Below are 20,070 nucleotides of genomic sequence, written 5' to 3'. Positions count from 1 at the left end.
ATCCCAAGAGGAAGCCTTTCCAAATGGAGACTGAAGCCTCCGGGGGAGGAAAAGCACATGGTCCTCTGGGGGCAGGGCTTCCCCCCGCCTGCCAGCTGACTGAGGGCGGGAAGGAGCCTGGGAAAGCGGAAGAACCCCCGCTGGGACCTGGGGATTGGCAAGCCTACTGGGGGGGGCGGAGCCTGCCTTAGGCGGCAAAAAACCCAGCGCAGGCCCTGCCTATGGGAATCAGTTTCCATAGGGCATAATGGAGTGCCCAGCAGACATTTCCCTCCCCCACCCCCCGCTTTCTGATGACACTGAAGTGGGGGGGGGAGGCCTTCAAACAGGGAGATCCCCTGCCCCCACCTGGGGATTAGTAAATACAGAAGATACCCGGTGAATATTTGGCAAAAAAAACCAACATATCCAAGGCAAATGCAATTTTGGGCTGTATCAACATAAGTATAGTGTCCAGATCACGTGATGTGATGGTATTGCTTTACTCCGCTCTGGTAAGGCCTCACCTGGAGTATTGTGTTCGGTTTTGGGCACCACATTTTAAGAAGGATATAGACAAGCTGGAACGGGTCCAGAGGAGGGCCACGAAGATGGTGAGGGGTCTGGAGACCAAGTCCTATGAGGAAAGGTTGAAGGAGCTGGGAATGTTTAGCCTGGAGAGGAGGCGGCTGAGAGGTGATATGATCACCATCTTCAAGTACTTAAAGGGCTGTGATATAGAGGATGGTGTGGAATTGTTTTCTGTGGCCCTGGAAGGTAGGACCAGAACCAATGGGTTGAAATTAAATCAGAAGAGTTTCCGGCTCAACATTATTAGGAAGAACTTCCTGACCGTTAGAGCGGTTCTTCAGTGGAACAGGTTTCCTCTGGAGGTGGTGGGCACTCCTTCCTTGGAGGTTTTTAAACAGAGGCTAGATGACCATCTGACAGCAATGAGGATCCTGTGAATTTAGGGGGAGGTGTTTGTAAGTTTCCTGCATTGTGCAGGGGGTTGGACTAGATGACCCTAGAGGTACCTTCCAACTCTAGGATTCTAGCAGAGACTTAATTCTTTTAAGAAATTGTCATTTAAAGACACAGTACACCACAATTACATAAAGGAATACAGAAAGTCCCAGTGCACAGAATTCAAAACTCATACAGTCCAAAATCCGGTACTTGGAATGTACCGTACTCTTCCATAACTTGGAAATGAATCCTTGGAGAAGGAGTAATAGGATACCGGTTTCGGCCACGCCTTCCTCAGTCACAAATGGCACCGCACATCACTCCACATCTTTCCTCCAGTTCTATAAACGATCATTCGCTAGTGGGAACCCAGTCTTACTCAATTTATGGGTAACGCCTCGCACTAAACTTCATTGCCGTTTATGTCACCGTAACTGGAGGAGAGATGCCCAGTGATGTGCGATGCAACTTGTGACTGAGGAAGGCGTGGCCGAAACCGGTATCCTATTACTCCTTCTCCAAGGATTCATTTCTAAGTTATGGAAGAGTGCATTCCAAGTACTGGATTTTGGACTGTATGAGAGAATTTTGTGCACTGGGTCTTTCTGTATTCCTTTATGTAATTGTGGTGTACGGTGTCTTTAAATGACAATTTCCTAAAAAGAATTAAATGTGTGCTACTCGGATACATTGTATTTTTTCCCCACCTGGGGATTGGCAGCCCTAATCTCACTCTAAGGACAAGCAAACTAATCAGAGAATGCCATTCCTTTGATAGTGTGGAGAAAAGTACCGTCATGTCTACGATGGTACACGTTGCTGATTTAAGTCACCCGGCAAAGCCTTGGGAACTCCACATCCGCTGGTCGGAAGGCATTATGGATGAATTCTTTAAACAGGTATCGGTCTCAAAAATTTATTACTAAACCTCTTAGACATTATCGACCACTGCCAAAACATGTATAGCTTGAAAATGGAAATCTACAGATTCCCCTAGTATTACTCAGTGGTGCTCAATTATTTGTGACCACTACATTCTGGATAAGATCACTGTGGCTATCTCCCAAGCGGACCCATATCAGCAATAACTTAAGTTTATCACAAAACGGTCACCCATATTAGTGAAATTGGACCAAACTACACAGGGTAAAAGCTTTTTTGGTGTAGCAGTGAAGTGCGTGGACTCTTAACTGGGAGAACCGGGTTTGATTCCCTACTCCTCCACTTGCAGCTGCTGGAATGGCCTTGGGTCAGCCTTAGCTCTCGCAGAGTTGTCCTTGAAAGGGCAGCTTCTGGGAGAGCTCTCTCAGCCCCACTCACCTCACAGGGTGTCTGTTGTGGAGGAGGAGGGTAAAGGAGATTGTGAGCCGCTCTGAGATTCAGAGGATAGGGTGGGATATAAATCCAATATCTTCTTCCTTTGGAAATCATAAACATTTTGGAATTATGCAGTTTTATTAAAAATGATGGGTCACCTAGACTGTGTTATAGATTTTGCTCATAGTTTTTAAAGTCTGTATTTTTAAATTGTGAATGTTTTGTTTTTACAATGATGTAGTTGTTGTCTATATATTTTAATCTGTCTGTGTAATTTTTTAAAAAACCCTCTGTTTGTTGTCTATATATTTTAATCTGTCTGTGTAATTTTTTAAAAAAACTGTGTAATTTTTTAAAAAACCCTCAGTCAGTCTACCTGTGGAATGCTAATTCAGTTTGGATTTTTGATTAATACCTGAAGCAGGAAAAAAAAAAGATCCCAAATGCAATACTCAAATACAAGGTTGCTTAAGGTTACAATCTTATAAATATCTGCCACTGAAATTCATGGAACGTATTTCCAAGTCAAAATATAAAGGATTAGGATGTTCATTAAGTAACGTTACCAACCTCCAGGAGGCACCTTGATATCTTCCACTATTACAGTTGTGTTCTAGGTGCAATTTTAGCTTCTAGGAAGAAATCAATCTTGATTTGATCTAGAACTTGGGTTGCCAATCAACAATGACCTTCAACAATGACAGCCAGCCTCCAGACTAGAGATTGGTTCTCCTGGAGAAAATGGCTTATTTAGCGGGGAGGGAGGGGGAGTTCAGCTCTTTGGCATTATAATGTGCTGAGGTCCCTCCCCTCTCCAAACTCCACCCTCCCCTCCAGTCCCCAAATCTCTGAGCACTTCCCAAACCAGAGCTGGTAACCCTATAATCAGGGGTGGAATTCTAGCAGGAGCAACTTTGCATACTAGGCCACACCCTCCTTATGTAGCCAATCCTCCAAGAGCTTACAAGGCTCTTTTTTTGTAAGCTCTTGGAGGACTGGCTACATCAGGGGTGTGTGGCCTAAGATGCAAAGGCGCTCCTGCTAGAATTCCACCCTTGCCTATAATACAGTGATCTCCATGATCCAGGCAAAAAGATCTCATCAGATCTTGTAAACTAAGCAGGATCGACTCTGGCACGTAATTGTATGGGAGACCTCCTTGGAATACCAGCAATCAGGAGGGCAAAGGGCAGGCTTTCTTCAGCCACCTCTATGAATATCCTCCAGGCTCCCAGGAGGGGTCAGTCATCAGAAGTTATAATGACTTCCAGGTACACACACACACATCTGTACGTATAATTTAAAAAACAAACAAACCACAATGATCTTCCTCCCAAAAGCTTGGGTGGCGTAGGTGAGATTTCTCCTCCTAGTGAGGTACAGTGAACAAAAAACCATGGCCAGAGCAAGTTCACACACTGCACATCATGGCTAGTTAAGGACTTCATTTAAAGTTTAAAGGGCTGTAGTCGCTAGAGCACAGGTGGCCAAACTGCAGCTCAGGAGCCACATGTGGCTCTTTCACATATATTGTGTGGCTTTCAGAGCCCCCATCGGCAGGACTGGAGAAGGCATTTGTTTCTTTAAATCACTTCTCCAAGCCAAGCCAGCCAACTGCCTGGAGAATGCATTTAAAGTTGCTTTATTTCCACCTCTCCTCCTTCCCCTCCCCTATAATCTTCCTTCCTTCCTTCCTTCCTTCCTTCCTTCCTTCCTTCCTTCCTTCCTTCCTTCCTTCCTTCCTTCCTTCCTCCCTCCCTCCCTCCCTCCTTTCCTTCCTTCCTTCCTTCCTTCCTTCCTTCCTTCCTTCCTTCCTTCCTTCCTTCCTTCCTTCCTTCCTTCCTTCCTTCCTTCCTTCATCTGGAAGAGAATTATTTTTAAACTGGGACTACCCAGTAAACTCCTAGGAAGCTGACGGGTGCAGATTTTTCAGTTCACTCATATTTTTTCCCTTTAAAATGGTTTTGGCACTAGAATAGATCACTCAGGTTTTGGTTCAGCTGACTCATGTTCCTTTTCTGTTCCTCCAGGGAGACATGGAAGCTGAACTGGGACTGCCAATTTCTCCACTCTGCGACCGTGTGGCTACCAACGTACCTGAGTCTCAAATAGGTGACATTCATTTAAGAGCTGTACCATCACATCACGTGATCTGGACACTATACTTCTGTTGATACAGCCCCAAATTGCATTTGCCTTTTTAGCCACTGCATCACACTGTTGACTCATGTTCAGCGTATGATCCACTAAGACCCCTAGATCCTTTACGCACATACTTCTGCTAAGACAAGTCTCTCCCATCCTATAACTATACATGGGATTTTTCCTACCGAATTGCAGAACTTTACATTTATCCCTGTTAAAATTCATTTTATTGGTTTTAGCCCAGTTTTCCAGCCTGTCAAGGTCATCCTGTATCCTGTTTCTGTCTTCTTCAGTGTTTGCAACCCCTCCCAATTTAGTATCATCTGCAAATTTAATAAGCATTCCCTCTATTCCTTCATCCAAATCATTTATAAAGATTTTATAAAGGTTTTACACAAAATGCATAGCGTGAAAAGTCTGATGACTATATTTTCATTTTTCTGATTGAAATGTTTTAGTATGTAGAAGAAAAACAAATAACAAATATAATTTTTGCAGGGCAAACTAATTAAATGCTTTTTTAAGACAGGGTTTTACTCCCTTGAAATGTATAGCATAAAAAAAGCCCAATTGGGAAATTTGGGGGAGTACTAGGAAAAAATCCTTACTACAATTTTTATCTAATTTCAACTTTTATTTTTGTTTTTTCCTGCTTCCCAGATGACAAAAATTAAGATATGGAAGCTAAGATAACAAAGGTTGTAGCAGTTTCCGGCTCTTGAAAATATTGGGTATATCTGCAATTTTCCTTGCAGGAAACTAACAGTGCAATCCTAGGTACACTTTCCCGGGAGTAAGTCCTGCTGAAAAGACCATAGTAGAATTCAGAGTAGACTTGCATAGGATTGCTCTCTAAGGCATTTATAATTTTAAATCAGAGGTGTCAAACGCAGTTGTTATATGGGCAAGATCTAGGGTTGACAAGCCCCACTGCTACTGTGGTGGGGGACTTGTTGCTCGCATGAGCTTTGTGCATGAGGCAGGATGATATCAACCAGAAGTGATGTCATCATGCCGGGGACATCATGCTAGGGATGCTCTAGGACTTGCGATAAAACTCTATGTTACCACAGTGTTTTACTGCAATTCCTCGAGCTTCACACCGGAAATGCTCTAGGATTCAAGGTAAACTTTATGAGTACCATAGAGTTTGGGGCACGAGTCCTAGGGTGTCCCCAGCATGACATCCCTGGTGCGATGGTGTCACTTCCATGTGACATCATCACACCGGGGACAGCAGCTCTAAGACCAAGTGCTAATATTTTAAGGATGTTTTAAGGCTTTTTTTAAAAAAAAATATTTGTGTTTGTCTGTGTTCTTTATAAAGTTTATATCTCTCTGCGACCTAATCATAAATAGGTACACACATGGCCCGGCCCAACCTGACATGGCTCAGCCCGTCAAGGTCTCATTTATGTCAGATTAGGCCCGCATAACAAATGAGTTCGACAACGCCGCGACATATGTAATCTGGAATAGTTCTTTTGAGAGCTAGCCTTGCCAACATGTGTATCTTCTGCTGTGTCTGAATGTCTTCCCTTCCTTTTCAGGTTTCCTAGATGTCATAGTCAAACCGGTATTTACTCTTCTATTTGAAGAAGTAGAGGAACTCATTGTTCCTTTTCTCCATAAAGTTGCCTCTAAAGAACTTTGGTAAGATTTTTTGGGCGGGGGGGGGTGTCTAGTTTTCTTTTAAACTAGCCTTGTTTACAGTAGACTCCTGTGGCTTCTCTGGTCCCCAGTAATGTGGAGATAAGCAGTCCCCAGTTTCATTAAACAAAGAATTTTTTGAGGCTCAGTTCCAAATAAGATGCGGGACTGCAACATTGCTGCAACCTAATCTTGAAGGTGTTTTCCACATGGGGGCAGGCTTGCGTGGTTTCCCTGTTGCTGCTGCGACTTCTTCGCTTCCATGGGACAGGTCAGGGCTCTTTTTGCAGCAGGAGCTCCTTTGCATATTAAGCCACACCCTCCCTGATATAGCCAATCCTCCAAGACCTTGCAGGGCTCTTCTTACAGGGCCTCCTGTAAGCTCCAAGAGGATTGGCTACATCAGGCAGGTGTGGCCTAATAGGCAAAGCAGTTCCTGGTACAAAAAAAGCCCTGGGTCTTCTTAAATTTTGACTGCCCCAGACCTCCAGGAAATAACAAGAAAAATACTCTCCGCGTAACAAAAAAATTATCGAAATATAATTACAATGATTCCCAGTACAACAATATATTATAGTGACAACATTATCAATTTCAGGGACAGAATACCATCCGAAGCGCACAACTTCACTACTGTCCATAAGATGACGCTACATTCATCCAATAAAGTCCAACGATGATTCAAAACCGGTCCGTTCTCGTTTCGGATCTGTGTGATCTTTCCTCTGGGACCGTCTAGTTTATTTTTAGGTGCAGCAGTCTGACGGTGCCTTATTCTTATTTCATTACAATTCGCTGTTTTCCAGGCTTTCTCGAATTAATTTCCTTTTTTTTCAGAACGCTGCTGCCATTTCTCCATCTAGCAGCATTTCATGGCCTGCTTCGGATGGTATTCTGTCACTGAAATGGATAACGTCGTCACTACGATATATTGTTGTACTGGGGATAATTGCAATTATACTTTGATATTGTTTTGTTAGACGGAGAGTATTTTTCTTGTTATTTCCTGGTTGTAAAACCTCTGCGGTCCCGGCATTGTTTGGTGCCCCAGACCTCCAGCAGTTGGGTGTTTTGTTGTTGTTGTAGTTTTTAAATGGCAACTAGGTATGATTATAGATCCAAGTAGTCAGCTGCGTTGGTCTGAAGTAGTAGAACAAAATAGGAGTCGAGTTGCACCTTTAAGACCGACCAAGTTTTATTCAGAACGTAAGCTTTCGTGTGCTCTCTAAGCACACTTCATCAGACAAGGAATCCAGCACAGTGAGCAAAGCCACACATAGCTGGTAGACTGTACCGGATTCCTCGTCTGATGAAGTGTGCTTAGAGAGCACACGAAAGCTTACGTTCTGAATAAAACTAAGTTGGTCTCAAAGGTGCGACTTGACTCCTAGGTATGATTATGTTATAGCAAACTATTTGTCGAGCCCTCTAAATTCCCAAAATTCATTTTTCCTTTTTAAAAAGGCCACGGGTGGCTCTAGCACATGGCTCCTTTCCGTCTTCGGGGGAGAAGCGGGAGTCTCCTGACCAGGCTGCTGTTTCATGCTCCCACCTAGCATAATAAGGTTATATAGTTCCATTTCTACTGAATTTCCATCCCTCCCCGCCCCCCGTCAAGTTTTCAGAGGTTCAAGAAATCACATAGTCCATTCTTTAGGCAGGTTTTATTCCTTGAGAAACATGGAGGCAAAACAGGGTTTTGCTAAGACTGTCTTACATCAGGGGGTCCCTTATATAGTTCTGTGCAACCGTTAAACATTTGAGCAAAGCGGGAAAGGTTTTTGGCGGATCCCCCACTCCATCATCCTAGAAATCCAGGTGAAGGTTAATCACGTTCTAATTCAGCATCCGAACTTGGGCCTCAGCTTAGGCTGGTGGAAACAGCATGAGTAACAAGTTTATAGATAGATCCAAATAGGCAGCCGTGTCGGTCTGAAGTAGTAGAACAAATTAGGAGTCAATTGCACCTTTAAGACCAACTTAGTTTTATTCAGAACGTGAGCTTTCGTGTGCCTGCACACTTCTTCAGACGAGGAATGAGGTACAGTAAGCAGAGCCACAAATAGCTGGTGGGTTTGGAATGCCGAGTGGTACAAAGTTAAAAACCAATAGCAGAATAGTAAAATTAACAGATTCAGAAAACCTTCGATCTGGGTTGAATTAGCGTGGGAAACGATAAAACAGTAACATGTCAGAATGTGAGAATGCCTGTTAATTATTCTATTGCTAATAAACCTGGGTCAAAAAGAAGGCATTTCTTTCCCAGAAGTTTTTCCTGTCCAACTAATTTACCTTTTAACATGTAACATAAATATATAAATCATTCCAACTAGAATGATGTATATATTTATGTTACATGTTAAAAGGCAAATTAGTTGGACAGGAAAAACCTCTGGGAAAACTTCTGGGAAAGAAATGCCTTCTTTTTGACCCAGGTTTATTAGCAATAGAATAATTAACAGGCATTCTCACATTCTGACATGTCACTGTTTTATGCTTTCCCACGCTAATGCAACCCGGGTCAAAGGTTTTCTGAATTTGTTAATTTTACTGTTCTGCTTTTGGTTTTTAACTTTGTACCACTCGGCATTCCAAACCCCACCAGCTATATGTGGCTCTGCTTACTGTACCTCATTCCTCGTCCGAAGAAGTGTGCATGCACACGAAAGCTTAAGTTCTGAATAAAACTAAGTTGGTCTTAAAAGTGCAATTGACTTCTAAGTTTATAGATAAGCAAAGCTGGTATACAAAGGGAGTAATTGCAATAGGAATGCATGCAAGGTACATCAAATAATAGACAGGGGTGGCCGACAGTAGTTCTCCAGATGTTTTTTGCCTACAACTCCTATCAGCCCCAGCATGGCCAAAGGCTGGGACTGATGGAAGTTGTAGGCAAAAAACATCTGGAGAGCTACCGTTGGCCACCCCTGCAATAGGATTCAAAAGTAACCAAACACTTGACACCCCGCCCCCCCAAAAAAACCCAGGGAAAAAATCCCCGCCCCCTTTCACAGCTTCAACATTTCTGGAAGTTGTACGTTTCTGATCCCTCTGTGCAAAAAGAAAAGGGCAGAAGGAGCAAAATGCATACACAAGCCTTGCAACAAACCAGATTTGTACATGGGGTCAGTATGTAATCTGAATGTAGGCACATTCTGTGTGCAAAGGGCATGCAGGACAGGACTATCTTTGCTAGCAGCAGGCTTCAAATTCAGCAGGAGCTCACAGGAGCACAGCTCCTGAACCTTTCTGACGGCCCCTCCTCCTTCCCACCTACCTTGTCCATTGAATAGTAGGTGCAGCTGCATAACAATCCCTGGAGAAGAAGAAGAAGAAGAAGAAGAAGAAGAAGAAGAAGAAGAAGAAGAAGAAGAAGAAGAAGAAGAAGAAGAAGAAGAAGAAGAAGAAGAAGAAGAAGAAGAAGATATTGGATTTATATCCCGCCCTCCACTCTGAAGAGTCTCAGAGCGGCTCACAATCTCCTTTACCTTCCTCCCCCACAACAAACACCCTGTGAGGTGGGTGGGGCTGGAGAGGGCTCTCACAGCAGCTGCCCTTTCAAGGACAACCTCTGCCAGAGCTATGGCTGACCCAAGGCCATTCTAGCAGGTGCAAGTGGAGGAGTGGGGAATCAAACCCGGTTCTCCCAGATAAGAGTCCACGCACTTAACCACTACACCAAACTGGCAGGCAGGCAGCCACCCACCCACCCATCAGGGGCTTTGCCACACCCCCAGCAGCCCTCATTAAGAAGAAGAAGAATTGCAGATTTATACCCCGCCCTTCTCCCTGAATCAGAGACTCAGAGCAGCTTACAATCTCCTATATCTTCTCCCCCCACAACAGACACCCTGTGAGGTGGGTGGGGCTGGAGAGGGCTCTCACAGCAGCTGCCCCTTCAAGGACAACCTCTGCCAGAGCTATGGCTGACCCAAGGCCATGCCAGCAGGTGCAAGTGGAGGAGTGGGGAAATCAAACCTGGTTCTCCCAGATGAGAGTCCACGCACTTAACCACTACACCAAACTGGCTCTTCCCTGGAGAAGCCCACGCCACCCTTTCTCCACTTCTTATTTCCCATTCTTAGGAATCTCCCACTCTTGGGAAAGGGCAGGATACAAATCGACTAAGTAAATAAATAAATCAATATGCGATTTTGGGTGGCGGGTAGCTTTCTGGCTTTTTGACGGGACGGAGGTTGGCCCAGGAGAGCCCCAGGCAAACAAGGCCTGCTTGGGCTGGCTGGATCTCTAGCCATCCCAAGCAGGCCTCGCTCACCCAGGGCTCTCTTTTCTTGCGTTGAGTTGATTTTGGCTAGGGGGCGGCAGCATATGCTAATGAGTTATGCTAATGAGCTCTGCCCGCTATTTTTCTACAAAAAGACCCCTGGGTAGCAGCCATCCACAGACATCTGCTCCACGAAGTATATTATATATTTTCATACCAATTTTAAAATGGATCTGCCTGTTCGAAGTTGCATCAGTCAGTTTAACAAATTCAGCCTTGTTCATTTCTGCCCCCCCCCCCAAATAATATTTCTTTTTTAGCCAGAAATCCACAGGGGCAAGTGGAGTTAAAAAATCTCAAAGTGGAAACAATTCCATGGGTGAAGGAGGGCCGTGTGCAGGAGCAAAAATCTTAAGCAGCTTAGATATATCAGCATTTAAGACCACAGTGATGCATAATATTCAAGCAAACAGAAATAAGTGGAAGGAAGCTCTGGAGGCCAAGAGAAAAGGTATAGTGAATAATGCTAAAATAACTAGTTTTGGTTTTATAATGCAGATTTTCATCTCCTTTGCTCTGTATTTTTGCATTTGTTCACACGGTCTCTTAAGGTGGTGGCACGTTTTCATTTATTCCATATTATACATGTTGCGGGGGATGCCATGATAGAGCAGTGCAAATTAACCCTGTTTTGCAGCGGCATTAGTGGTGATAAAAGGTGGAGACTCATCAGATATTTCTAGTGCTACTGGCTATTCCAACAGGTTGTAAAGGTGAAGGTAGTCCCCTGCACAAGCACCGGTCATTTCCAACTCTGGGGTGACGTCGCATCATGACATTTTCTTGGCAAACTTTTATTGCCTTCCCCTGTTATCTACGCTTCCCCCCCCCCCAGCAAGCTGGGTACTCATTTTACCAACCTCAGAAGGATGGAAGACTGAGTCAACCTCGAGCCGGCTACCTGAACCCAGCTTCCACCAGGATCGAACTCAGGTCATGAGCAGAGCTTCAACTGCAGTACTGCAGCTTTACCGCTCTGCACCACGGGGCTCCTTTCCAACAGGTTGGGGTGGTGGTGGTGGAAATAATTCTTGTGGTTTTCAGTAGAAGACAAATGTGTTGCCTCACCAATCAAACACACACACCCAGCTTTCAAAGCAGACAGACAGATAGCAGATGACAAAAAAAAAAAATCTTTAAAATTTGTCCAGATAAATACGCAAGACATTTGAAAGCAAAACCATGGAGGAAAACACTCATGAGGCATGGAGGAGAGAAGAAGATATTGGATTTATATCCCGCCCTCCACTCCGAAGAGTCTCAGAGCGGCTCACAATCTCCTTTACCTCCCCCCCCCCCACAACAGACACCCTGTGAGGTAGATGAAGATATTGGATTTATATCCCGCCCTCCACTCCGAAGAGTCTCAGAGCGGCTCACAATCTCCTTTCCCTTCCTCCCCCACAACAGACACCCTGTGAGGTAGATGAAGATATTGGATTTATATCCCGCCCTCCACTCCGAAGAGTCTCAGAGCGGCTCACAATCTCCTTTACCTTCCTCCCCCACAACAGACACCCTGTGAGGTAGATGAAGATACTGGATTTATATCCCGCCCTCCACTCCGAAGAGTCCCAGAGCGGCTCACAATCTCCTTTCCCTTCCTCCCCCACAACAGACACCCTGTGAGGTAGATGAAGATACTGGATTTATATCCGGCCCTCCACTCCAAAGAGTCTCAGAGCGGCTCACAATCTCCTTTCCCTTCATCCCCCACAACAGACACCCTGTGAGGTAGATGAAGATATTGGATTTATATCCCGCCCTCCACTCCGAAGAGTCTCAGAGAGGCTCACAATCTCCTTTCCCTTCCTCCCCCACAACAGACACCCTGTGAGGTAGATGAAGATATTGGATTTATATCCCGCCCTCCACTCCGAAGAGTCTCAGAGTGGCTCACAATCTCCTTTACCTTCCTCCCCCACAACAGACACCCTGTGAGGTGGGTGGGGCTGAGAGGGCTCTCACAGCAGCTGCCCTTTCAAGGACAACCTCTGCCAGAGCTATGGCTGACCCGAGGCCATTCCAGCAGCTGCAAGTGGAGGAGTGGGGAATCAAACTCGGTTCTCCCAGATAAGAGTCCTCACACTTAACCACTACACCAAACTGGAAATGGAAATTAGGTTTCAATCCAGAGATTACATGTAATTTGAGTCAGGGCTTTTTTTGTAGCAGGAGCTCTTTTGCCTATCCTCCAAAAGCTTACAAGGCTCTTTTTTGTAAGCTCCAGGAGGATTGGCTACATCAGGGGTGTGTGGCCTAATATGCAAAGGAGCCCCTGCATCTGGCCCCCCCACTTTTGATATTTAGGTTTTATTTAGAGCTGCATTTGATTAATTTACTAGCTATCTTAAACTCGGGGGGGGGTTGTTGTTTTTGTATGGATTTTACATATCATATTGTGAGTATTTATCTATTGTAAGCTACCTTGGGCTCTCCATGGGAGAAAGCAAGCTAAAAAATGTTTTGCTTCCATAGGTTAAGCATTGGATCATGTCATGAAAGAAAAAGAATGTCTTAGTTTATGAAAACCCTGAATGCATGAACAAATGATCTTCTTTCAGAATCTGCTTATCTTTTAAAGTAAAAAAGGTAAAGGGAGTCCCCTGTGCAAGCACCAGTCGTTTCCAACTCTGAGGTGACGTCGTATCACAATGTTTTCACAGCAGACTTTTTACAGGCTAGTTCGCCATTGCCTTTCCCAGTCATCTACGCTTTCTCCCCAGCAAGCTGGGGACTCATTTTTCCGACCTTGGAAGGATGGAAGGCTGAGTCAACCTGGAGCTGGCTACCTGAACCCAGCTTCCGTTGGGATCTAACTCAGGTCATGAGCAGAGAGCTCAGACTGCAGTATCTCCATGGGTTGGTAACGACTCAGTGCTCGCATGGGGGACTACCTTTTTAAAAGTATTAAATACAATAACTTGCTATTATTAGGTATTTGACAAAGGGCGGTTTGACTCTCCAAAACATATTTGCTGAAAATCTTCCTGATCTCGAAGGTGCTACTGAGTTCGCATCTAGCTGTTGCTATAAGAACATAAGAGAAGCCATGTTGGATCAGGTCAAAGGCCCATCCAGTCCAACACTCTGTGTCACACAGTGGCCAAAAAAGCCCAGGCTATGTACAGTTAACTCTTCGTAGATGAAAATAACGCCACAGTGGCATTTCTTACATTTGTCCTCTTTCTTAGAAGAAGAAAGCAACAAGGCTAAAGAAAGCAACAACAGTAAAGAATCACCGGGAAAAGAAAGCAACAAAGCTAAAGGAAACAAGACGAAAGAATCGCCAGACAAAGAAAGCAACAAAGCTAAAGGAAACAACAAGACTAAAGAATTGCCGGGAAATGAAAGCAACAACGCTCACAATCATGAAGATAAAGCACACAACAAAAAAACACAGAAACGAACAAGCAGCAATACTGCGCTATCAAAGTCCAAAAAGTATTGTGTAGTCCCGCAAGCACCCAGTACTTGTGACTGCCAACTGTGTGACAGTCGGGCCTTTGAGCCAATGAATCTCAACTTCATCGTCTTCAACACCGGCTTGCCAGAAATGTTCTTGCCCCGACAGGATTCTGAAGCAATGGAAGTCACAGAATCGTACGGTAATCCGAAATCTTTCCACAATTTCTTATCATGTCACACCGCTTCCTTAAGCCACAAGTACATCTAAAAGAACCTCGATGTAACTAGAAAAAATGATTAGAAGCAAAATATTTGCTTAGGACTAGAAATTAACATGGGTGCAATACAAAGCATGGAATTCAGGGCTTTTTTTGTAGCAGGAACTCCTTTGCGTATTAGGTTATGCACCCTTGATGGATCCAGTCCTCTTGAAGCTTACAGGAGGCCCTGTACTAAGAGCCCTGTAAGCTCTTGGGGGACTGCCTACATCAGGGGTGTGTGGCCTAATATGCAAAGGAGTTCCTGCTACAGAAAAAGCCCTGATGGAATTTAGCTAGTTAGTGGGCGATCTAAGCACATGTGCATAGTCTTCACCTTCACAGGAATTAGAACTCAGATTCAGGGCCAGATTAAACCCTGTGGAGGCCCCTAGGCAGTCAAAATCTTGGGGGGAACCTCACAAATTATCTCAGAGCCTGCAGGCCCCTTCTCAAAAATCTCTTTGACAAAGCTGCGGGGAAGAGGGAGAGAGAGGCAAACTTGGCGATGACGCCAGCAGCAGCCGCACCAGGCAAGTCGGGCAAAGAGCGGCTCAGTTGCTGGCTGTGTGTGCAGGCTGGGAGGGCTGCAAGCAGGGGGGGAACTGGGGGGAGAAGCCAGCCTGGGGCCCCTAAAGGCATGAAGGCCCATAGGCCAGTGCCTACTTAGCCTTATTGTTAATCCGGTTCTGCTCAGATTACAAGGAACAGCAAAGTATCTGATTGCTAGGTATACCGGAGTATTAGAAAATATATGAAAGTGTTCCATTAGGGTTGCCAAGTCCAATTCAAGAAACATCTGGGGACTTTGGGGGTGGAGCCAGGAGCAAGGGTGTGACAAGCCTAATGAACTCCAAGGGAGTACTGGCCATCACATTTAAAGTGTGCTGTCCCTTTAAATGTGATGGCCAGAACTCTCTTGGAGTTCAGTTATGCTCGCCACACCCTTGTTCCTGGCTCTGCCCCCAATGTCTCCTGGCTCCACCCCCAAAGTCCCCAGATATTTCTTGAATTGGACTTGGCAACCCTAGTTTGTGGTCACAAAGAGGAAGTAAAATGAAGGGCTTTTTTTGTAGCAAGAATTCCTTTGCATATGAGGCCACACACCCCTGATGAAGCCAGTCCTCCTGGAGCTTAAAGTAGGCCCTGTAAGAAGAGCCCTGTAAGCTCCAGGAGGATTGCCTACATCAAGGGTATGTGGCCTAACATGCAAAGGGGTTCCTGCTACAAAGAAAGCCCTGGAGTAAAGTAATATTGACAGGGCTTTTTTGTAGCAGGAACTCCTTTGTATATTAGGCCACACACCCCTGATGTAGCCAATCCTCCTGGAGTTTACAGTAGGCCCTGTACTAAGAGCCCTGTAAGCTCCAGGAGGATTGGCTACATCAGGGGTGTGTGGCCCAGGGGTGGAATTCTAGCAGAAGCTCCTTTGCATATGAGGCCACACACTCCTGATGAAGCCAGTCCTCCTGGAGCTTAAAGTAGGCCCTGTAAGAAGAGCCCTGTAAGCTCCAGGAGGATTGCCTACATCAAGGGTATGTGGCCTAACATGCAAAGGGGTTCCTGCTACAAAGAAAGCCCTGGAGTAAAGTAATATTGACAGGGCTTTTTTGTAGCAGGAACTCCTTTGTATATTAGGCCACACACCCCTGATGTAGCCAATCCTCCTGGAGTTTACAGTAGGCCCTGTACTAAGAGCCCTGTAAGCTCCAGGAGGATTGGCTACATCAGGGGTGTGTGGCCTAAAATGTAAAGTGGTTCCTTTTACAAAAAAAACCCCCCAGAGTAAAGTAATATTGACAGGGCTTTTTTGTAGAAGGAACTCCTTTACATATTTGGCCATACTTCCCTGAGGCAGCCAATCCTCCTGGAGCTTAAAGTAGGCCCTGTAAGAAGAGCCCTGTAAACTCCAGGACGATTGGCTACATCGGAGGTATGTGTGGCCTAATATCCAAAGGAGTCCCTGCTACAAAAAAAGCCCTGGGAAAACGGATTCGTCTGAAAATAACCCAAGTTCCACTACCAATCTAGGAAACAACCAGTTGTCCGGATGCGAGCCTGCGCCTGGACTCAGCTCCCCCACCAAAGACTCCGGAGCTGGGGTAGTTAATTGGTCCGTGGCCATCAGAAAGAGGGAAAAGGCACCAGGGAACAGGCTGCCTGCATAAGGCAGACTAAAGAATCTACAGGAGAGATGACTGTAGGGGGACACCTGAGCCAAGGGAACAGGCGGGGCCCGGCCAGACCCAGGGCTAGGGGCTACTGGGTGAAGGGGCAGGATTAGGGCTGCTAAACTCTAATGTAATTTAATTTATTCTTGTTTTTTTTATTAATTGGTTCCAGGGCTTTTTTTTGAGCAGGAATGCACAGGAACACAGTTCCGGCTGGTTTGGTGTCGGCGGGTGTGGCCTAATATGCAAATGAGTTCCTGCTGGGCTTTTTCTACAAAAAAAGTCTTGTGTGAAACAATGGTGATGTTAGGGAGTGTGGCCTAATACGCAAATGAGTTCCTGCTGGGCTTTTCCTGCAAATATATATATATATATATATAAATAAATAAAAGCTCTGATTGGTTCTCAATAATTTTTGAAAAAAATCTCACCCAATATAGGCACCGTAAATGTGAATTGGTAAGTAAGACGCTACAGGCTATCTCGCCAGCATAAGCAAATATGGCACTGAACCTCATATAAGACAATTGAGCTAACATGTCCCTTCTCTTTCCTTATTTGTTTTGTAGAAGAATTAGCCGATAAGGAAAGTTCTTGGAGGAAAGCTGCCGGTCAGACCGTCGAGTCAAACATCCAGGAGATGAGAGCCATGGTCCCCAAAACAAAACCTCTGTCTCCAAACGAGAGCGATGACGTAATCATTGAAGAGTTTGTCCCCGACGATCCCCAATCGCAGATGGCGCTAACAAGCGGGCCTCCCGCTATCAGTGGTCAAGAATGCCCACAGCAGCCACCCAACGTTGGCTTCATCATGACAGATCTCTCGAAAAGCGACATGGAAATTTTCTCCCTGTGGAACGGTAATTGCCTGGTTTTGCTTGGACTTTGATCCTAGTTAACAGGTAGTTTTAGAATAAAGCTTGTTGAACTCTAGCGGGTAGAATGAATTAAAGAAATTGCTGTAATAGCATTTCAGTAAAAAAGTTTTTCACAAAATTTTTTATATATGTGATTGCAATTTTTGGTTTAACAAGTCTATCTTGTTTTTACAAACATACGTTTATACAAGCCAATCAGCCTATTACAAAACAGATAGCTATGTTCTGTAATGTTTGTCTTTGTATTAGAAATGCATGTATCTCTTGATTGTGTTGATACTTTTATTCATTTTTATTTGTTCTTGATTTTATTGATACTTTTATTCATTTTTATTTGTTCTTGATTTTATTGATACTTTTATTCATTTTTATTCTATTCATTATTTATTTTTATTTATGCTGGCCCCGCTGGTGGACCTCCTGATGGCACTTGGGGTTTTTCTGGCCTGACACAGAGCATTGGACTGGATGGGCCATTGGCCTGATCCAACATGGCTTCTCTTATGTTCTTTTGTCCTTATTCTATTTTAACCATGGGCAATCAGGGTTGACTCAGCCTTCCAGTAGGGTTGCCGAGTCCAATTCAAGAAATATCTGGGGACTTTGGGGGTGGAGCCAGGAGACTTTTGAGGCGGAGCCAGGGTGTGACAAGCATAACTGAACTCCAAGGGAGTTCTGGCCATCACATTTAAAGGGACAGCACACCTTTTTAAATGTCTTCCTTCCATAGGAAATAATGAAGGATAGGGACACCTTCTTTTGGGGCTAATAGAATTGGACCCCCTGGTCCAATCGTTTTAAAACTTGGGGGGTACTTTGGGGAGAGGCACTAGATACTATACTGAAAATTTGGTGCCTCTACCTCAAAAAACAGCTTCCCCAGAGCCCCTGAAACCTCCAGATCAATTCCCCATTATACCCTATGAGAATCGATCTCCACATAGGGAATAATGAAGTGCTCGGCAGACGTTTCCCTCCCTACCCCCCCCCACCCCGTTTCTGGCGACTCTGAAGTGAGGGATTGGCCTCTCTACTCACGAGTTGCTGCCAACTTCTTCAAAATAACACAGACACACCATCCCAAGAGGAAGCCGTTTAATCAGAGACTGAAGCCTCCGGAGGTGGAAAGGCACATGGTCCTCTGGGGGTGGGGCTTCCCCCCGCTGGCCATCTGACTGGGGATGGGAAGGAGCCTGGGAAAGCGGAAGAACCCCCGCTGGGACCTGGGGATTGGCAAGCCTAGTCCCCAGCTTGCTGGAGGGGAAGTGTACTTGACTGGAGAAGGCGATGGCAAACCACCCCATAAAAAGTCTGCCGTGAAAATGTCGTGATGCGGCATCATCCCAGAGTTGGAGGTGACTGGTGCTTGCACAGGGGACTACTTTTACCTTTTTAATTTTGCCATTTAATGTTCAAATGTGTTTCAATTATTAGGCTTTTATGGTTGGCTTGGTGCTGTAGAAATAAACTGACTGACTGATTCATACATACGTTCAAAATTACACAAGGTAAAGAGACATCACGACGCCTTCACAATATGTTATGCAATTTCCACCCAAATGAAGTCCAGAGTCCACATGGGATTTCTAGATATTAAACCCGTTCCGAAGTGTCTTCCCCAGTGGACCCTCAGAGATGAAGGCATCTCTGATTAAATGCCCACAATAAATCAGTACATCTCAATTACTCATATTATTACTAAGCAAGGAACCATCTGGGAAAAATTCTCCATAGAGTAAAGCATTCCATTCCATTGTCTATTGAGGGATATTTTAGCATGCGCTTAGGAGTCCAAACTATTAAAAGTTGCATGTAGTTTCCCCCTTGAAAGCCAAAATAAAATCCCCAAACAGTCTTGTGTGATCACAGGGAGGGAGGGAGGGAGGGAGGGAGGAAGGAGGGAAGGAAGGAAGGAAGGAAGGAAGGAAGGAAGGAAGGAAGGAAGGAAGGAAGGAAGGAAGGAAGGAAGGAAGGAAGGAAGGAAGGAAGGAAGGAAGGAAGGAAGGAGGGATCCCTTAATACTCCATAGTAGTTCTGTGCTCAAGTTAAAGTTGCTTTCTTTCCATCTCTCCCTCCCCACCTATTTGCTTTCCTCCCTTCCTCGCAGTTCTCAAACATCTGACATTTATTCTATGTGGCTCTTACGTTAAGCAAGTTTGGCCACCCCTGTCCTAGAACCACTCCGAAAAGCTTCTCTATTTCCTTTTTTCCCTTTCTGTAGAAGAAGTCCTGAGACGGGCGGCGGAGCAGCAAAAGCAAGACCACCTCCCAGCGCCAGACGACGCGCCCTTACAGGTGGCCGTCTCGGCCAAGCAACAGATGGAGTGCCAAGGCTACGAGGGGGCTTCAGCGGGCAAGCCTCCCGAGACCTTCGTCCTGCAAGTGATTTCTTTCGACTCCCCTTCCATGACCTTCTCGAAAGATGCCACTCTAAACTGTAACCCGGGCCTGCAAGCGCTCCCCTCTCCCACAGCAGACGGCAGTGTTGTGCCTGTCAACACATCTCAACAAAGCCAAACGGACTCCTGCGATGCTGCAGCGGTGTCTATCACATCCTTGAACTACGGAGTCTTTCAGTTACCCCAGTAAGTATTGCTGTAGAGTGAGATGGCCTGGCTTGGGCCTAACGACAGTCGTCATTAAATGCAACTTGACAGAAATAAACACAGCTCTTACGGCTGCTGCGTGTTTGATACTTAAGAGAACGTCGCTCAGTGTGAGATCGGTTGACGTAATTCTGAAGTGTTTCCCTGCTCCGGAGTAGGGTGAAATCATTCTTCAAAGGGTCAACACATTGGTAAAAATTAAACCCACATAATTGTGCTTGAACGAAACGAAAGCGTTATGCATTTGTGCAACTCTTCTTTGCTGCGTGGAAAGGTGGAAGTTCACAGGAGGTAGTAAATCGTGGAACTGGAATCACGATCACGATTGTATCGCAGCAATCAAGCAACTGCTGATTTTTTTTTAAAGTCCACAAGCATGCGTGGGTGGGTGGGTGGGTGGGCTAG

The 20,070-nt window shown here is 45.2% G+C and overlaps 1 protein-coding gene across 1 annotated transcript; it reads left to right on the top strand.

The window, feature by feature from the left end:
• Window positions 1-1,649: 1,649 nt before the first annotated feature.
• On the top strand, window positions 1,650-19,727 carry LOC132585868 (uncharacterized). Its single transcript, XM_060257749.1, has 7 exons — window positions 1,650-1,847; window positions 4,296-4,377; window positions 5,961-6,063; window positions 10,606-10,796; window positions 13,540-13,953; window positions 16,751-17,041; window positions 19,281-19,727. The coding sequence occupies exons 1-7, from the start codon at window positions 1,746-1,748 to the stop codon at window positions 19,646-19,648; spliced, it is 1,551 nt and encodes a 516-aa protein (XP_060113732.1). The 5' UTR covers window positions 1,650-1,745; the 3' UTR covers window positions 19,649-19,727.
• The last annotated feature ends 343 nt before the right edge of the window (window positions 19,728-20,070 follow it).

The sequence above is a fragment of the Heteronotia binoei genome, chromosome 1 (genome assembly GCF_032191835.1).
Source record: "Heteronotia binoei isolate CCM8104 ecotype False Entrance Well chromosome 1, APGP_CSIRO_Hbin_v1, whole genome shotgun sequence".
Classification (NCBI taxonomy): domain Eukaryota; kingdom Metazoa; phylum Chordata; class Lepidosauria; order Squamata; family Gekkonidae; genus Heteronotia; species Heteronotia binoei.
Note: the sequence above shows the minus strand (reverse complement) of the source record. Positions and strands in the feature narration are given on the sequence as shown.